The sequence below is a fragment of the Marmota monax genome, unplaced genomic scaffold, assembly GCF_021218885.2.
Source record: "Marmota monax isolate L192 unplaced genomic scaffold, Marmota_monax_Labrador192_F-V1.1 WCK01_AAM20220418_F8-fsc00224, whole genome shotgun sequence".
NCBI classification, from domain to species: Eukaryota; Metazoa; Chordata; class Mammalia; order Rodentia; family Sciuridae; genus Marmota; species Marmota monax.
In genome coordinates, this window is record NW_026693937.1 from 1,208,486 (window position 1) to 1,227,225 (window position 18,740).

General features: G+C 42.0%; 1 protein-coding gene across 2 annotated transcripts in view; it reads left to right on the forward strand.

The window, feature by feature from the left end:
* The window catches only part of Rab11fip1 (RAB11 family interacting protein 1), a 31,546-nt gene that overhangs the window by 9,035 nt on the left and 3,771 nt on the right, over window positions 1-18,740 (forward strand). Inside the window, exons 2-5 of one of the 2 annotated variants that reach the window (XM_046463866.2) lie at window positions 6,805-7,250; window positions 8,361-9,144; window positions 10,214-12,025; window positions 12,861-12,969. In XM_046463866.2, the coding sequence (XP_046319822.1) occupies window positions 6,805-7,250; window positions 8,361-9,144; window positions 10,214-12,025; window positions 12,861-12,969 (3,151 nt within the window). The remainder of the gene's footprint in view (window positions 1-6,804; window positions 7,251-8,360; window positions 9,145-10,213; window positions 12,026-12,860; window positions 12,970-18,740) is intronic. The other variant, XM_046463867.2, reaches the window with a different exon arrangement.

Sequence of the window (18,740 nt, forward strand, 5' to 3'; positions counted from 1 at the left end):
TTATAGGTCGTAAACATTTCTATCCCTGTGTTACGCATTGTTTCCAGGCTACCAGGGGAAGAAACTGAACATTTTTACCCAATGGAATTACTCCTTTTCAGAACCTTTATAGATGTTCTCAATGGCTCACCACATGACATTCAGCCTTATTTTTATTCTCTGGGGAAGACAATGCATGAATCGATTTGTAAAATGTCTACATTTAAGAAATTGAGTGTGTCCTCCTTCTAAACATTCGGTCAGGTGCTGTTCTGGTCTTCCTGCTTCTCTCCTCACCAGAGGCCATAATCCCCTGTGTGGTGATGCTTGGTTACTGTGGGTATGACTCATGCTAGAGGTCATAGTTGCCATTTGGCCTGACAAGTAGGGAAGTAGGCATTCCACACTGACCCTGGAGTCCAAACCGAACCCAGAGATGGTGACCCTTTGAGATGAACACGGATGCATCTAAAATGTGGAAGTAATGGCTTAGCTCATTGTCCTTCTTTGCCTTCCCTTTCCCAGAACCTCTTGGGTTTCATATGGGATTGTTGCATTTATACATTTTGCAGTAAGGAATGAACAGTCAGTCACTAGGTATGTGGTTCTAAGAGCCCCTGGGGGCTGAAATTAGCTGAGAACCTTATTTGTGGTGAAATCGTGTACTTTAGCATGTGGAATTATTTTTGTGTGCTCAAAGTGAGAAGGTTAACTGATCATGTGGCACATGCCTATAATCCCAGTGACTTGGAGACTGAGGCAAGAGTTCAAGGACAGCCTCAGAAACTTGGTGAAACCCTCAGCAATTTAGCAATTCCCATCTCAAAATAAAAAAGAAAAAGAAAAGGACTGAGGATGTAGTTCAGTGGTATAGCACCCTTGGGTTCAATCCCCAGTACCAAAAAAAAAAAAAAAAAAAAAAAGAAGGTTGTCCAGTAGTTTTCCAATGTTCAAAGTTATAAAGTGGACAGCATTTGTCCCAATGTAATTGACATTTCATGATGTTTGGTGAACCTTCCCTCCATCCCACTGGAGGGTAAGCTTTTTAGGGACTCTTTATCTCTTGTATTTCCAGTGCTGGCATGTAAAAATGCTGCACTCAATCTTTGAAGCAGTTCTTTCTCTGCATGTCTGCCCTCTGGAATGTTTTAAAGGAAAAACATGTTTGCTTCGGCTGCAGAAAGACTGTTTTTGAGGCATACCAGAGAGTCCTTTAGCAGCCAGTGTAATCTTGAATGTCTGCAGGGATGCAGTGGGAGCCTTCATTTCTCAACGGGAGGAACTGCATTGCCTGCTCCTGCTACATTCCTGTGGAAGGGCCAGGGATCAGCTTTCTGTGTGTTTGACACACTAACTACATTCTTTGGCAAACGGGCCATATGAATGGGGCATGGTCAGGTGGTTTAAGCTGTTTCCAGAATAAATGTTAGGAGGGATTTCACAGTGCCTCTCAGCTGGGCTGCTCAGCAGGTGGATCCTGTGTCCTGTGCTCTGTTCCCATAATGTGGATACAGATGCAAGTATCTTTCTTACCTCTCTTTAATTCATTATTCTCCTTCTCCTTCTTCATCTTCATCTTTTTTTTTTTTTTTTTTTGTACTAGGGATTGATCCCAGGGACACTTTACCACTTCAGTTACATTCCCGGTCTTGCTAAATTGCTGAGGATCTCACTAACTTGCTGAGACTGGCCTTGAACTTGTGATCCCCCTGCCTCAGCCTCCTGAGTTGTTGAGATCATAGGTGTGTACCACAGCTCATGACATCATTCTTTCTCTTCTTAAGTCATCTTTTTGAAAGTGTAGAAAACATAAATGGCTTTTTGGATATTTTTATAATATCCATGTCTTACTTTGTGTTTGACAGAAACACAAACAACACAAAAACAGTATAGTACAGTAGCCTGCTGGATTAATATATATTTTGCTTGTATATGCCCATACTGTCACTTGGGTGGGTGTATAAGGTTTTTAACAGTAACATCTCTGGGAGAAAGACTGAGGGGCATGGACTTAGGGGTAGGAAGACTAAACTTTTCATTTTATATAATTTTGTCTGATTTGAATTTTTACTCTATGCTTTTTTTTTTTTTAACTTAAAAATACGGCTTAGGAGCTGGAGCTGGGGGTGGAGCCTAGTGGCAGAGCACTTTTCTAGCATGCACAAGGCGCCAGCAATACACACAGACACATACACAAGATTTAAATAATTTCTTGTCACTTTCTACATATTTAGATATTCTTTTAATTTTCAAATGACTATTTTAAGAAAAATTTGCTTAGAAAAGGGATCACTTGATTTTTTTTTTAAATAGGTTAAAGATTTTTTTTTAAAAGATTATGGGTTTAAAAATAAACTTGCTGCATTGGGATTATGGCTTTATTTCTGTACTGTGCCCTTTGGTCTAAGAAAATGAACCCAACCCTGATTTCTGAGATAATTCAGGTTTTCTGGGCCTGTGTAAAAGGTAATGCAGGGAGACACCCACACTGCCCTTACTTGCTGGGTGTTCATGCTATGGCTGGATTATTTAAGAACTACTTCTGTGAAGTGCAGGAACTAAGGGAAGTAAAAAGTCCAGGGACAGAAACACTGAAAAAACCAAATTGATCTTAAATGTTGGAACATACAACCATGTTCCAATTTGGTATTTCTTGGGGAAAGACATTCATGCACTGTGGCTTTCACTCTTAACCTAATTTTTCTGTCTTATATTACCAGGTTACCATGTTTTGACTTTTAAGATGGTATTGGTAGTCAAAGAAACAATTCCAGGGCTCAGGTTGTGGCTCAGTGGTAAAGTGCTTGTCTAGCATGTGTGAGGCACTGAGTTTGATTTTTTAAGCACCACATATAAACAAACAAACAAATAAATAAATAAAAAAGAAACAATTCCAGTTTTTCTTTCCAGCTTTTATAAATCTGGCACAAATTTTTAAAAAATTCTGAACTCTTGCTGGGATGCTTACCTGTGATTCCAAGTCTGCTTTTTACAGCCTAAGGCTGGTAGCTGTTTTTAGCTATCTGGTTTTTGGTTTTAGGTTTGCTTGTGAAAATAAGCAGCAAGAAGAATTGGTGAAGTTTCTGTTTGCAACTCCTTGTGGTGTTGGAAGTTTCCAGAACAAATCCCTTTAGTGACTCAAGTAATTATCAGCCCCCAGGGAGGATTTGGAGTTGACTCTAGATTTGCTCAAAACAAACACTTTGGGGCTTGTAGCCTTTGGAAAGGCAGGCCTGGTCCCAGGGTCTGTCAGTTGGAATTCTTTGAAGGTCTTTAAAGTTTCTTGCATCCTCAGGGCTAACTGAAGAGGCTCTATGGAAAAGGCTGTGTGGTAGATCCCCTGAGGGCCCCTCCTCCCTGGGCAGGGAGGAGAAGCGCCGTTCCCGTGGCCACTGTGGTCATCTGAGCCTCACAGTGCCCTTCGGCAGCTTCTCCTTTTCAGGTGCTTACAATTGGTATTTACAGAAGCCAAAGACCCCTCATCACCAAGGCAACCATTTACCACATGACTGTCAGAGAAAAAAATACAAATAATCCTCTCAACATCTAAATGACCAATATGCAAACTATTGTAGGCTAGGTCCTAGAAAATCTATTGGAAAGAAAGACTCTAGGCCTTCTTTTGGCGAGGGTTAAATAGTCCATAAAGACCTTACATCTCAAAACATCAACACTCCTTCCCCATCTGTGAATTTATGACTTTAAAAAAAAATGTTTCTCCTAAAGATCCCAAGTGGTAGCTCACCTCATTTTATTAGATCTTGACTGTATTATGTTATACAGTTTAAGTTCTTGATGATGTGAGCTTTATATAATCTTATGATTAATGATTGATGGCAAGCTATGGTAGATTTCCCCCCTTTCTCTCATTTGGACACATTTAAATTAGAAGCCTATTAAAAATGGAAAACAAACAAACAATAAATAAAACTAAATAACACAACAAAAAAGAAAAACAAAAAACTACCAAAAGATTAAAAAAAAAAACATTAAAAAAATAAATTAGAAGCCTATGGAATGGGGGTGGAGCGCTTGCCTAGTATGTATGAGACCCTGGGTTCCATCCCCAGCACTGCCAAAAAAAAAGAAAGAAGAAAATAAACTTTCTTCATAAACAATTTCAATTTGAGCCTTCCTTTCTCTCTGTGTTATGAAAGATGGCCCACTGAAGATAAATTAGGAGAGAGTTAAAACAGGAATCTTGGTGGAGGAGAAAGAATAGGAGCTCTGGGGAAATGCAGAACTGATTCAGAATCCTAGCTGCACCCCATAACAGCTCTAGGATTTTGGACCAATGACCTAATTTCTGAGCTTTGATTTCTTCATTTGTAAAGTGGGTGTAATATCTACTTCACAACATTCTTGAGACTTACCTAAGAGTGTTTTCAAGTGTATACAATGGCAGCTATGCTGAAGGTGCTACTTAAGTGCTAGGTTTCTACTTCCCTGCACCCCTTTCCTGTACTTGAAGGAAGAGCTAATGGGACCTGGGGTCCTGTGAGCAAGCTACAGCTAAAGGTGAAAGAGGAAATGTGTTCATTTAGACAAAACCATCATTTCCTTAAAGTCTTAAGCCTTCTTCTCTTAAATAGGTCACCCAAAAGAACATCAGAATGTGATTCTCTGAGCTAGTTGTGGCGGCACATGCCTATGATCCTGTTGAGATGGGAGGCTGAGGCAGTTGGCAGGCTTCAAATCACAAGTTTAAAGCCAGCTTGGAAAATTTAGCAAGGCCCTCTCTCAAAAACTTAAAAAAGGGCTTGAGATGTAGCTCAGTGGTAAAGGGCCCGTGAGTTCAATCCCTAGTACCAAAAAAGAAAAAAATAAAGTGTGTGGGGAGTCTTTATTTGCAAGGGTGACCTGTGGATGGAGCTTTCTGTAGGCCAGGCATTTGGAGTTTTTTGTTCGATAACATTCATGCCACTAACTGGATTTGCTGTTCACCAAAGGCATCAGGTTCCCAGGTGGAAAATGAATGCCAAAGAGATTTTCTTTATCTAAAGTTTGTCAGCTAGGTGTGGTGGCACTTGCCTGCAATCCCAGCCACTCGGGAGGCCAAAGCAAGAGGATCACAAGATAGAGGCCAGCCTTGGCAATTTAGTGAGACTCTGTCTCAAAAAACAAAAAGGGCTGGGGTTGTGGCTCAGTGTGAAAGTGCCTGGATTTAATCCCCCAAATCAAAAGGTGGGGGGCGGGGAGGCAACTGCAGTTTGTCAAGGGAGTGGACTAATATAATATGATTTGTCCTGTCTTGAAGTAGTTTGCAAATGACCAAGTGAAATATTTGAATGGTGTTTGAAATGTTCCCCTTTTGGATTATTGAGTCAGAGGAGAATGCCTTCTCTCCCACGTCTCAGTTTTTAAAACTTGTGATAAAATACACATAACCATAAAATTTACATTTTTTTTCAGTACTTGGGATTGAACTTAGGGCTTCACACATGCTAGGCAAGTACTTTGCCACTGAGCCATACTCTTAGCCCCAAATTTACCATTTTAACCATTTTAAGTATTCATTTCTATGGTGGTATGTACATTCATTCACATTATTATCTAACCATCACCATCATTCATCCCCAAAACTTTTTCATTTTCCCCAACTTGAAGTAGAGTTTAGTACCCTTCAAAATCATCATGTTCTCCTCTCTCTTTCCCTTAAATCCTGGCACCCATCATTCTTTCTGTCTCAAAGAATTTGACTACGCTAGGTACCTCATATAACTAGAATGTACATTTAGTTTTTATTATTTTGTGGCTCTTTTATTCCACTTTAAAAAATTTCAACTCCATCTTGTATGTTCCATTGTTTTTTGTTTTTTTGGTCCTGGGGATTGACCTCAGGGGCACTCGACCACTGAGCCACATCCCCAGCCCTATTTTGTATTTTATTAGAGAGGGGCTCACCTAGTTGATTATCACCTCACTAAATTGCTGAGGCTGGCTTTGAACTCAAGATCCTCCTGACTCAGCCTCCTGAGCCGCTGGAATTACAGGCTTGCACGGCTGCACACAGCTTGTTCCATTGTTTCCTGGCAGGCATTATTCTTTTCTATGAACTTTTGATTTTTTTCTTAGATTCACATAGAAATTTGTACACTATCTTCTTAGCTGTTTGTGCCTGATCTTTGAATTTTTATCTTATTAAAAAAAAATATGGGGCTGGGATGTAGCTCAATGGCAAAGCATCTGCCCCAGCTCCAAAAAGAAAAAAAAATGTCATTGGAAATGATTTTGAGTATTTATATTTTTCTTTTTATTTTCTTTTTACTTGTTTACTTCTTTTGAAATAGAATCTTGCTAAGCTCCCCAAATTGGTCTCAAACTCCTGGGCTCCTATGATCCTCTTCTCAGCTTCCTGAGTAGCTAGTACTACAGGTGCATACCACCATACCTGGCTCTTTATTTTCAGAAATAGCTCTTTTTTTGGATTAGGATTTTAGATGATTTTAAAGGCTAAGAATGTAACTATTGGTACCATACTTGCCTAGCATAGTTGAAGCCCTAGGTTCAATCCCCAGCACAGCAAAAAAATAATAATAATAAAATAATAAAATAAAATAAAAGGAAAGAAAAAGATGATGATTATACATCAAGTTCCACATCAGATTCTATCTTTACCTAGTACAGAGGGAGAAAATCTCAAAAATAAAAAAAAGTTCAAGTTCTGTGCTCATCCCCCTCCCCAACTGCTGTTCCCCAAAGTGAAAGCATAAGAATGTGTTTATAGAACATGCTGGAGCAGCAGAGAGACGCCAGTTAGTCAGGATAGTGAACACTGTTGTAGACTCTGCCATCAAGCTGATCTCTCAGCCTTTCTCCTCTTAGGTGGTATACCTTGAAATCCAAACCAGGAAAGAAGGATAAGGAGCGAGGAGAAATCGAGGTCGACATCCAGTTTATGAGGAACAACATGACTGCTAGCATGTTTGACCTCTCTGTGAAAGACAAATCTCGGAATCCATTTGGAAAACTGAAGGACAAGATCAAAGGGAAGAATAAGGATAGTGTATCAGATACCACTTCAGCCATAGTCCCCAGCATGTCACCCTCAGTCGACAGTGATGATGAGTCTTTTTCCAAAGACAAGAAGAAGAAATCAAAGATCAAAACCTTGTTTTCCAAGTCGAATTTGCAGAAAACACCACTTTCCCAATCTATGTCTGTCCTGCCTACTTCAAAGCCAGACAAAGTGCTGCTTCGTCCTGGAGATTTCCAGTCCCAGTGGGAGGATGACGACAATGAGGATGAATCCTCCTCCTCTGCCTCAGACAGTGAGTATCTGCCTTCTCTTCACTTGGCCTCTCTTCCTCAGCTACCTACATGTGTTTGAGAGAGAAGAAACAGATTTTGGTTCACTTCCTTAGTTACCTCCACGATGATGGTAATGGTGGGCAATAGTAGATAGTAGATGATGATGATGATTTTCTTTTTCCTTTTTTTGGAAACACTAGGAATTGAACCCAGGGCCTCGTGCATGCTAGGCAAGTGCTCTACTATTGAGCTCTACCCCTAGCTCTTTTTATTTTGAGACAGTTTTGCTAAATTGTCTAGGCTGGTCCTGAACTTGCAATCCTTCTGCCTCAGCCTCCCAAGTAACTGGGATTATAGGCCTGTACTACCCTGCTTGGCCTAAACCTTCTGGTTTCTAAGAATGAATAAGGTGCCTTTTACAAAGTGTCTTGTTCTGTAACATATATACATTAATACTAGAATATGGGACAAACAGAATGAGTGCATCCAAGTTTTGTTGTTTTGCAGTTTTTCTTTTTTTTTAAATTTTTCTTTAAGGATAAAATCATGGAACCTTGTCATAATTTTGATACTTCTTTAATTCATCAGATGATTAATGAGTCCCTATTACATGCCTGACTCCCACGGGATACATCCCTAAGTGATCCAGTTCCTTTCTTTCTGAATTAATTCCATATTTTGGACTTCAATTTCAGTGACTAAATCTCTGCTAGCCTCTTCCATTGGGTTAACACAGGGTTTCTCAATCAATGTTGATTGTTGGGGCCCAATAATTTTTTTGTTGTAAGGGTCTGTCCTGCACATTGAGCATCCTTGGGTTTTACCTGCTAGGTGCCAATAGCACCCCCTCCCCCCGCCACACACACACACACACACACACACACACACACACAGTTGTGACAACCAAAAATGTATCCAGACATTGACAAATGTCAGCACCTCCTATTGTAAATCACACATTTAATTTTTCTCTCTCTTCATTTCTCCCTTTCCTTTCCCTTCTCTTTTGTGGTGCTGGGGATAGAACCCAGTGCTTTGGGCATGCTAGGCCAGTGCTCTGCCACTGAGCCCTAGCCCCAGCCTCCACTAGTTTAATTTCATATCCCCTATTTTTTTGTGTTTCTTCCTAGTCATGTCCCACAAAAAGACAGCAAGTGCAGACTCCAAGCAACTGAGCCAGATCAACTTCAGCCTTCCCAAGAAGGAAGGACTGTCCTTTCTTGGGGGCCTTCGGTCCAAGAATGACACACTTTCCCGCTCTAATGTCTGTATCAATGGGAACCATGTTTACCTGGAGCAGCCAGAAGCCAAGAATGAGACCAAGGAGAGCAGCCCTTCTTCTTCCCCATCCCCTCAGGGCTTCAGGAAGAAGCATTTGTTCTCATCTACTGAAAACCTGGCTGCTCGATCTTGGAAGGAGCCTGGGGAAGGAGACAGCATGTCTTATGATAAGTGGCTATCTGATGTCCCCACCAAGGAGTCCATGAAGTCCATGTCTCTGCCATCCTACCGACCACAGTCTAGTGGTGACAATAGGGAAAACATGGCTTCAGCGAATTTGGAGGCTACAAAAGAAACCAAAGACAGCAAGAAGCAGGAGAGCAAGAAGTCCTCTTTGTTTTCTCTGGTGACAGGAAAGAAGGATGTGGCCAAGGGCAGTGAAGGCGAAAGCCCTCCTTCCATCCCATGGAAGGAGAAGGAAGGCAAACTCAAGGAAGCCCAGCTGAGAGAGGAAGACCTCATGAGAAGGTCCGAGAAAGATGCTGCAGCTGACGCCTCTGGACGGGGTAACTCCCTGAACCCCTTTGAAGATGTGCAGATCTCAGAACCAGAAGCCAGACCTGAGTCCAAGTCTGAACCAAAGCTACCTATTCCCTCTGCAAGGGCTCCCCAGACCAAAGCCGTCAAGCCTCGGTAAGTCTTTCCTCCTTGCTCTCTGTGGCATTCAGCAAGGCCTCCATTAGAGCAAATCTGGCATGTCCCATAGTGGTACCTATATGTGCCAAAGGTGTCCTATTTGGGGTTGTTTGTTTTAATGGGTCCCTACTGCCTAGATAGCCTGCCCTGCACAAAATGCAGTGTTATTTCACAGCCCAAAAGCCACTGCCCAGCAGACATGGGTTGTCCTTCTCAGGAAGCTAATTAGACCACAGTGAAATGCGATGGTTTGTGACAGATTCTGAGTGTGTGTGTTCAGAATACCAGGTTGGGGCTGTTCCGTGCACAACCTATGTTTATTAAGTTATTAGTGCACATCACTCTTTGAGGAAGATGTTATTTTTCCTCCTTGCACTTTGGCCTTCGTTTGCTGGCATGAGAGACCCTCAGTCTGAGTGTTCCTATGATGGTTCACTATGTTTCCTCTGCATTTGGTTGAAAAACCTTCCCCGAGTCTAGAGGGACTTCTGCTTTTCCACATAACTTACATGCACATTAGAGATATTTCTGTGATCTGGGGGTAAGAAAATTTTTTTTCGAGATTCTGCTTGCTTTGCTCATACACACACACACACACACACACACACACCATTCTCTTCAAAATCTGTACCCGTTTCCTTGCGTTACTTCTTTTACTGCTTTGAGCTTTTTAGATGCTTTTTGTCCTACCATGATCAAATGCTAGGGCTTTGTGTTAATGAATCAAAGCAACTGCAGGCTGCTGCTTTACCTGGGTCTTTTCATTCCTCTTGCAACATATCTTTTGTGGCAGGCATGCTGGGTGATTGATGTAAGTGTCCCTTTTAGGTGCTACGGGTGAAGCTCAGTGGAACAGTGTATGCTCAAGGGCCTGGGTTCAATCTCTATGACCTCCTCCAAAGTGTCCCTTTTGAATTTAAAGATTGGTATTCCTTTTACTTTACACAAATACTTCCCCTCAGGTAAAAAAAGTTCTCCCCCTTTGAGCAACTTTATTTTTACATGTTTCTGTTTGTTACCATGCATCTGCAACTGACCTGCAGATTTTATTTTGTCCTTTTTGCAGACTGGAAGTGTCTCCAGAGGCTCAGCCCAAAGCCAGGCTTCCTTCTTCCCCTTACTCTCCTCTCTCTTTTTCTGCTCTTCCTTCCAGTTCTGATCCGGCCCCTGTCTCTTCTGAATGGGGGCATAGTTCAGAGACACACTCCTCTGAAAGTCCCTCTGTTTTCTATTCCTCCTCATCTCCCATAGTAGCTCCAATTTCCACATCCACCCCGATTGAACATGGGCTCCCCACAGGCCAGGGCCAGGCCAGTTCTGAAGAACCATCTTTGCTTCTTAAAGCAGAATTGCAAAAGGAAAGTTTAATAGCAGTTCCAAATACAATGTCTTCTGCCTTGGGATCACTTTTTAAACAACCACCTGTCTCAGCATGGAAAGCAATGGAAGATTCTCCAAGGGGGCAGATCAGTGAGACAGGCAAGGAGAAGAATGCCAGCAGCAATGAACCCAGAAAGCCTCTCCTGGAGCATCCTGAAGCGGGGCAACCAAAAGAAGAACTTCTGAAAGTTCCCTCCCCAACACGAGACCACATCCCCTCATCTCAAGAGGCCCATGAAGTCCCATTTGTGCTTTCCCTCAACGGTGATAGAGATGTAAGCCCCGCTGGGAAGCCTCCCTTGGAGGGAGACAACAAAGTTAAGGATGGTGGGATGACTTCTGCAACTGAGGAAGCAGTGCTCCCATTTGACGCCATGTTGCAGAAACAGGAAGAGATGGGTCTGAATGTCAGTGAGGGTGAAAAGAGAGTCAAGAAGCGCGTATCATTTTCGGAGCAGCTCTTCACAGAAGAGGAGGTAGGGAAACACACTTGGTTGGGGGAAGAAGAAAAAAATCATCCCCAAGAGGTGACTTCTGAAGGGACTGCTGAGGGAAAGGTGCCTGATGTGGAACCTCCTGGGTGTCCCCACACAGAAGATTCAGAGAGGGAATCTGTGGCTGTGGCCCAGGCTTGCAGTGCTCCAACCCCCACAGAAGATTGCCTTCTCGCTCCTTCTAGTGATGAGGGTCCCTCAGAAGACCCCACAAGTGAAGCCAGCTCTGCGAAAGGCACCTCACTCTTCAGGATTGAGGGGGATGATGCCCTTATGGCTCAATATCAGAGCAAAGCCAGTGATCATGAAGGTTTGTTGTCAGACCCCCTGAGCAGCCTTAGATCTGCCTCAGATATGAAGTCCCCCATCATGGCTGATCTGAACTTGACCCTCCCTTCCATTCCTGAAGTGGCCTCAGATGATGAAAGAGTAGATCAGGTTGAAGATGACAGGAAGACAGCAAAGCTGGCTGAAGCAGGAGCTTCATCCTCAGTCACGTTACCTCCCTGTCCTGAGATGGGAAAGGGGCTGAGTGGTGGGGCAGATGGGTCGGCACCCATGGAGAGTCTGCACGACTGCAGGTCAAAGGCCTCCACAGCAGCTCCTTCAGAGCAGATGGCAGCTTTAGGAATTTTAGAACCACATCTTGGCACGAGCTCAAGTGTGGATAAACAGCTGCCAGACCCTGGCAGTGGTGAGGAAGAAAGACTAAAGGGAGACGAGAGGCCAAGTCAGCCTCCTGTCAAGGCCCTGGACTCTCCTGTGCCCAGCTCCTCCCTTTCTGAGACCTTTCCTGCCATACACTCTCTCCCTAGCTCTCCACATCCCAACACTCACCACACCAGTACAGCAGAATCTCAAAAAAAAGCAACAGCAGAGGGCTCCGCTGGTAAAGTTGACAATTTTGGCAAGAGGAAGCCGCTTCTTCAGGCCTGGGTCTCACCCTCAGAGACACATCCAGTCTCAGCTCAGCCAAGCGCTGGAACTGGGGCAACCAAGCACAGGTGAGAGATGGGGAGATTGTCTTTGTAAATGGGAGAGATGTCCCCCCTTTGCTTTTACCCACAGAGGTTATGGCTTTCAGACCATATGGATGTCCTCATGTTGTAGCTTGCCTGATTTGCTGGTAGGGCCTTTTGACTGAGTCTGTCCTTTGTGGTGAGGATACCTCAAGATTGCTTTATTTTGTAGCAAGAATGTAGCAATAATCTTCAAAGATAGTTTAGGAGTTGTTTTGCACAGTCAGATCAAGAGTTCTCCAATTGCAGAAATGTAGTGTGACCGGTGTATAAGTCTCAGAAACTAGCTAAGATAGAGCAGTAGAATCTAGTGGTGTTGAACAGCTGGCACATTTGTTCTGAACTCTTTCTTTACTGCAGAAGCATAGAGAGCTCTGCAGAGAGTTCCTCAGTGGAGTTCTAGGCTATAGTTTCCACCAAAAATGAAACTGTACTCTTTCTTCCTTTTTTTAAGGCTCTGGGATTGAACCCAGGACCTCGTGTATGCCTGGTACACATTCTGCCACTGAGCTATACCCGCAGCATGAGACTGTCTTTCATCCCTTCTAATACTTGATAACAAGACTGAAGGGGTCCTGAGGACATCAAGACACCTGGCCAAGGATGTGCTTTGCTGGCTTTCTTGTGGCTGCCTAGTCCTGCCTGCTTTCATTTCCACAGGAACTGAGACCTTGGAGTATATGCTGGATGGAGATGTGAACAGAGTGTCACTACTCTCCCCATCCCCTTGCCTGACTTGCTGCCTGCCATCTTTAAAATGGTCTGTTTCTCAGTTTTGTGGTTACAAAAGGCTTAAGGGTCCTTTCCCCCTTCTCTTTAGACTTCACCCTGTGAAGCCAATGAACACAACAGCCACCAAGATTGCTAACTCCAGTTTGGGAACTGCTACCATCATCAGTGAGAATTTGATCAATGAAGCCATGATGAAGGTATGTGTTCTAAGACGTTGTCATGTTAGTTAGGGATCTACAAAACACTCATGTCCAGAGTTGTCATTATAGCTGGTTGTGGAGGCACACACCTGTACTCCCAGGAGGCTGGGGATACTGAAGCTGGAGGATCACGTGAGCCTTTGGATAACCTGGAAGCCCTCAGCCTTTCTGCTGGGTGGATAATTACTTTTCTCTTATAGTCATCTATTCATTGTTGAAATTGTCTCAACATGCTTGAAACTGTCACTTCTTTGTATTTACTTTGAATTTTTATTTTTTGCAGTTCTGGGAATCAAACCCAAGGCCTTACACATGTTGGGCAAGTGCTCTCCCACTGAGCTACATACCTAGCTCCTGGTACTTCTCTTTAATGAGAAGAAAATGTCACCCACAATCTGGCCCATTCAAGTCAGATGCTTTCTTTTTTCCCATGTTTCCTTTTTATCTTTTGGTAAGAATATAAAATTCTTGAATTGTGATTATTGCTTAGATGCACTTGTTTTATGACTTTATTTTGAAATAATTTCAAATATAAAAACGTTGCAACAACAGTACAAAGAACTCCTATACACCCCTCCTCTGGATTCACCAGTTTTGTTAATGTTTGACCAGGTTTACCTTTTCATCCTTGCCCTCTCTGCTTCTTCTCCTTCCCCTTCTTTGCATGTGTGTATACCCAGGCCACATGTAACTTCGTGTCTGAACCATTTGAAAGTGTGTTGTATACACTATGCCTTTTTTTTAAACCCTTAAATATTTAAGTGCATAATTCTAAGAATAAGGATAGTCTATAAACTTAACAATACTGTTTTCTCATCTATAGTACCTATTTCAGGTTCTTCAGTTATCCCAATAGTGACCTATTCAGTTGTTTTTCCAGTCCTGTATTACTCACTACAGGTAGTTGTCTCTTTAGTATGCTACTCTAGAATAATTCCTCACGTTTGTGGGGGTTTTTTGAACTGGGGATGGAACCCTGGGCCTGAGTATGCTAAGTGTGTACTCTACCCCTCAGTTACACCCTGTCCTCTCCGCATCCTCTTTTTGTTTTAAAATCCGAAGGATTTAGAATACTGCTGCGTTGCAAAGCCCTGGTCTTTGACTCATTATCATACAAACTGGAAGAGAATATTTATGGAGAAACAGTGACCTTTAGTGGGCAAGGATGTGTTGTATTTCAAAATGTAGAGAGGAACTTCCTTCTGATTACTGGGAACTGCAGTCTGTAGAAATAAACTCTTGAGCTGGGGGTATAGCCTCAGAGGTAGAGCATTTGCCTAGCATGTGTGTGGCCCTGGGTTCCATCCCTAGCACTGCAAAACTAACAAAAAAACTTTTTTTATTTTGATTCAGGGCAGCTAAAAGGGTTCTTTCAGTCACAGATTTTATAGTCCCCTGGACTCCAGGGCATCATTTTGGTTTTTGAAATAAAATTTTTTGCTCGCATCACTGTAAACTTTTTTTTTCTTTTTTGTTGTACTGGGAACCAAGGCCTTGGGCATGCTAGGCCAGCAGTCTACTACTGAGCCACATCCCCAGCCCCTGAAAGCATTTTTCTTTTTAAATTTTTTAGGTGTAGATGGACACAGCACAATACCTTTATTTTTATGTGGTGCTGAGGATCGAACCAGGGCCCTGCCCATGCTAGGGGAGCCCTCTACTGCTCAGCCACAATCCCAGCCCAGCATTTTTCTTAAGTGCTGGGGAATGTTCCTCCTTCTGTCTTCATTGTACCTCAGCCATGAGGAGCTGGGATAAAGATACACTGGAGGCTGGAAATGCGAGTCTTCAGTAAGAGAGACTGAGCAGTGACAACTAATTATTGCTGAAAACAAGGTAGCCTCCTCATTCAAGCTCCCTTGCCCTCTCTTCCCTGGTAGAACACGCCAGTGGGCCAGGTGTTAGGCATTGTTCTCAAAATTACCTGCCGTGACCACACTGAGTACCTACTACATTTTAGCCCTAACCTAAAAATTTATACGTAGTATAAACCGACCTGCTCTGCTTGGCTGGCTTCTGTGTGATTGTTGCAGGTAGAAGCAGCAGTACTGTCTTCTTGGAGTTAATAATATTTATCAGGAAATAAGGCAAAAGAACAAAATAAAGGTGACCAGAATGAAAATTGGAGTCATTCAGCAGCCTCCCATCCCCTCTTCCTTTCACTGTAGAATGCTTTGTGGCTCTTTCTGGTTTTATTTATTTATTTTGGTGCTGGGGGTTGAACCCAGGGAGAAACAGACGCTTTATTTTTGGGAAACTGGAAAGACTCTGGCCTTCCATTTTATTTACTCTTCAAAGCTCATTTAATCAGAGGTCTATCTCCTGGAACTGATTAATAGAATGACTTGCCTCAAAACAAAGGCAACACTACTTATTTTGCCCTGATATGTACACCCTGCTGCTGCCCCTTTGCCTGCCACAAATCTCTTGGTCCTGGACCCTCTCTCGTAAATATTCTTTGTAAATGTGGAAAATCCCCTGGAGACTGTACCATTGGCCTGCTGTATAATAGACACTTTGTACTAGGCATAAAGCAGTATTTATAAAAATAACTACTCTTAGGAATGTCGCAAAATAAGAGAGGGGTTAGGAAAAGAAATTGCATAGCTAAACTTAGGAAGGCCTAGCTGGATCATTACTACAGTGATTTCCGCGCCCCCCATCCCTGCCCCACCCCCACTGTAGTTTTAGGGCCTCCATTCTTCAAAGATGATTTATAATTGGGAGTGTATTATTTACCCAGGTGGCTTTAACATTCCCATTTTAAAATAATAAAGACAACTGGATCCTAAAATCTTCTGTTATATTACATGGAAAAAGTTGGATATGCATTTCCATGTATGTCATTATTGCAACTACATAAAAAGAAAAATGCAGTGTGAAACTGGATCCTAGTAGGAAATACACAACAACAAGCACCGTTCTTTCTTGTATTACCGGGTGTTATCTCTGTGCCTCTTCCATGAGCACTGCTCACTTTTTAGAAGGCTGGATTGTTTTATGATTTTTCTTTTAAATCACATAACTAGGATTGCCTAATGATTTCAAAGTCCTATGTATCTTCTTTTCCCTTTGATTATAGAATCCAACTTGAATAGCTGGTTGACAGTTTGTATGAAGACTGTTAAGACTGTTAAATGTGTTCACCTTTTCAGTTCTAGGTGTTTATGTTAAGAAAATATTTAGGGATATAACAAAGATCTATGCATGCATTTTAATAAAAATGTTATGGATAATTCTGAAAATTGAAAAATGACCTGAATATCTAGCAATAGAGAGATGTTAAAATATAATGAATTTTTAATAATCTATGAAAACAATTTTAACCAAAATTTTATGATAGGAAAATGCTCACAAAATAGTAGTAATATAAAATTATATTCTTTATGATTCCTACACTGTAAGACAAATATTGTTTTTGTAATTTAAAAAAACTGCTATTTGAGGGAGAAATGAATTGATTGATTACAGTGCTGGAGATTGAACCCAGGACCTTGTGAATGCTATGCAAGCACTCTGCCTCTGAGTTTCACTTCCATCCCAGGAAAAAGATTTTTTTTTTTTTTTGCCTCAAAGTTAAAAAAAGGTATTGAGAATGTGGCTCAGTGGTAGTGTGCCACTGGGCTCAAACCCCAGTACTGCAAAAACAAAAAAACCTTTGAGAATGTATTCTTGGCCCTTATTTACAAAGATGACTTTTTTCTCTTGATACAAAATATAAGCAGACATGGTACTATTTTTGTGGTAAAGTATACATACTATAAAAATTTTCCATCTCGTCATTTTTAATGTAGCATGGTAGTGTTGGGAACATTCATATTGTTGTGCAATCAATCTCCAGACCTCTTGCATATATGCAGTATTTTGGTTGAATATAGATTTGGAAGTCACAAATAGAGTGACTGGGCTAGGGGTATAGCTCGGTGGCAGTGCTTGCCTAGGGTGTGCTAGGCACTGGATTTGATCCCTAGCACTGAAAACAAAAACAAAACAGTAACTGAGATGCAGAGGAGATACCCTAGGAATGTATGCTTTCAACAAGTTAAAATAATGAAGGATTAAGGAAGATGCAGGTTTTAGAAAAGTAGTCCAACATCTCATTTATTTATGTGCAGCCTGAGTTGGGTTAAAACCCACTCTGTATATGTCAATGTCAATGTGTATTTCTAAGCTAGTATTGCGATCATGAAGTTTTTGTTCCAGGCCAAAGTAGGAGGGTTGGGACTCCAAGTCCGAATTCTGGCTTACATACAAGCAGTTCACTTCACTGACTGGAATGGGCTTCTGTTCATGTGTTGAACAGTGTTGATTCTGCCCTTGATTTAGCTTCTTACAACTTGGAGGAGGTAGTCTCTTAACCTTCCTGGTAGTCTGTGAAACTGTTGGACCCTCAGGGCAATGAAACTGTCATTGCTTGAATTCTATAGGCAAAAATCATCTTGCGGTTGCTCCAGGATCTTGTTTTCCTTAAATTTATAAATCTCCTAAGCCGGAGATTACTAGAAAAGTCACGATTTTTTTTTCCTCCTTTATGGAGACTTAGTACGATTTGTTACATATTAAATACGACTTTTTCATCTTGTGTTTCCTCAGTGCTTCAGGCTTCTTTGGCTTGTGGTTGGGCTCCTGTGGTCCTAGATTATAAATGCTGGTAAGGAACAGCAACACAGTAACTATGCAGGGCTTCTGCCCTCATCAGGAGTGAGAACACTCAGCTCTGGGACAGGCCACTGTGTACCCAGAGGGCGTGTCCTAGATGGCTGCCAGTGAGACTGTGGCCTGGTGGCACTTGGCTTTGACTGCATATTTTTTGAGTATGAAATTACTTCAGGTGAGGTCTTTGAGTGGCCACTGCATTGACCTAATCACCACATCCTTCTGAGTGTAGCTTAGGCAGTAGCAGACTACCTGGGATGACCAGCACCTTGTCATGTTGGCAGGAGAGCACCTTCCTGCACCTTCTGTCTCTAGTGATTCTTCATGGTCCCCCTCTTCCTTGGTGCTTGTCTCCAGCCCTGCATTGTTAGCACATTTGGAGGATTGAGTCCTCCAACGATTATTATTATTTTGACATGGTGTCTCACTTGTGAGCTCAAGTGATCCTCCTGCCTCAGCCTCCCAAGTAGCTGAGACTACAGGTATGCACCACCATACCTGGCTGATGACATTTCTTTTTTCCTTTTCTATTTTTGCTTGCAGTGCTGGGGATGAAACCTAGGGCCTTCAGCATGCTAGGCAAGTGCTCTGCCTCTGTGTGATAACTCCTAGTCGTGAAAATATTTTTAATTTTTATTTATTTATTTTTTAGTTGTAGATGGATGGCATGCTTAATTTTATTTGTTTATTTTTATGTGGTGCTAAGGATTGAACCCAGTGCCTCACATGTGCTAGGCAAGCGCTCTGCCACTGAGCTACAGCCCCAGCTCCTGTGAAAATATTTTTTGAAACCACCAAACCAAAGTCAAGTTCAGAGGTCTGTGGCCTGTGAGCCAAGTGTAGTTTTTACTTGTTTTCTTTTGCAGTGCTAGAGATCAAACCTAGGGCCTTGCACATGCTAGGCAAATCTCCACCACTGAACTATATCCTAAGCCCATGGCTTTTTACATTTTTTAAAATAATAAAACAAAAATTAAAACTAAACAAAAACATGCAACAGAGACTATATATGGTCCATAAAGTCTAAAATATTTCTTACTCACCCTTTATAGAAACTTAATCAATACTCTGTTTTTACTGTTCATTGAAAACAGATTTCCAAGAGACTGAGG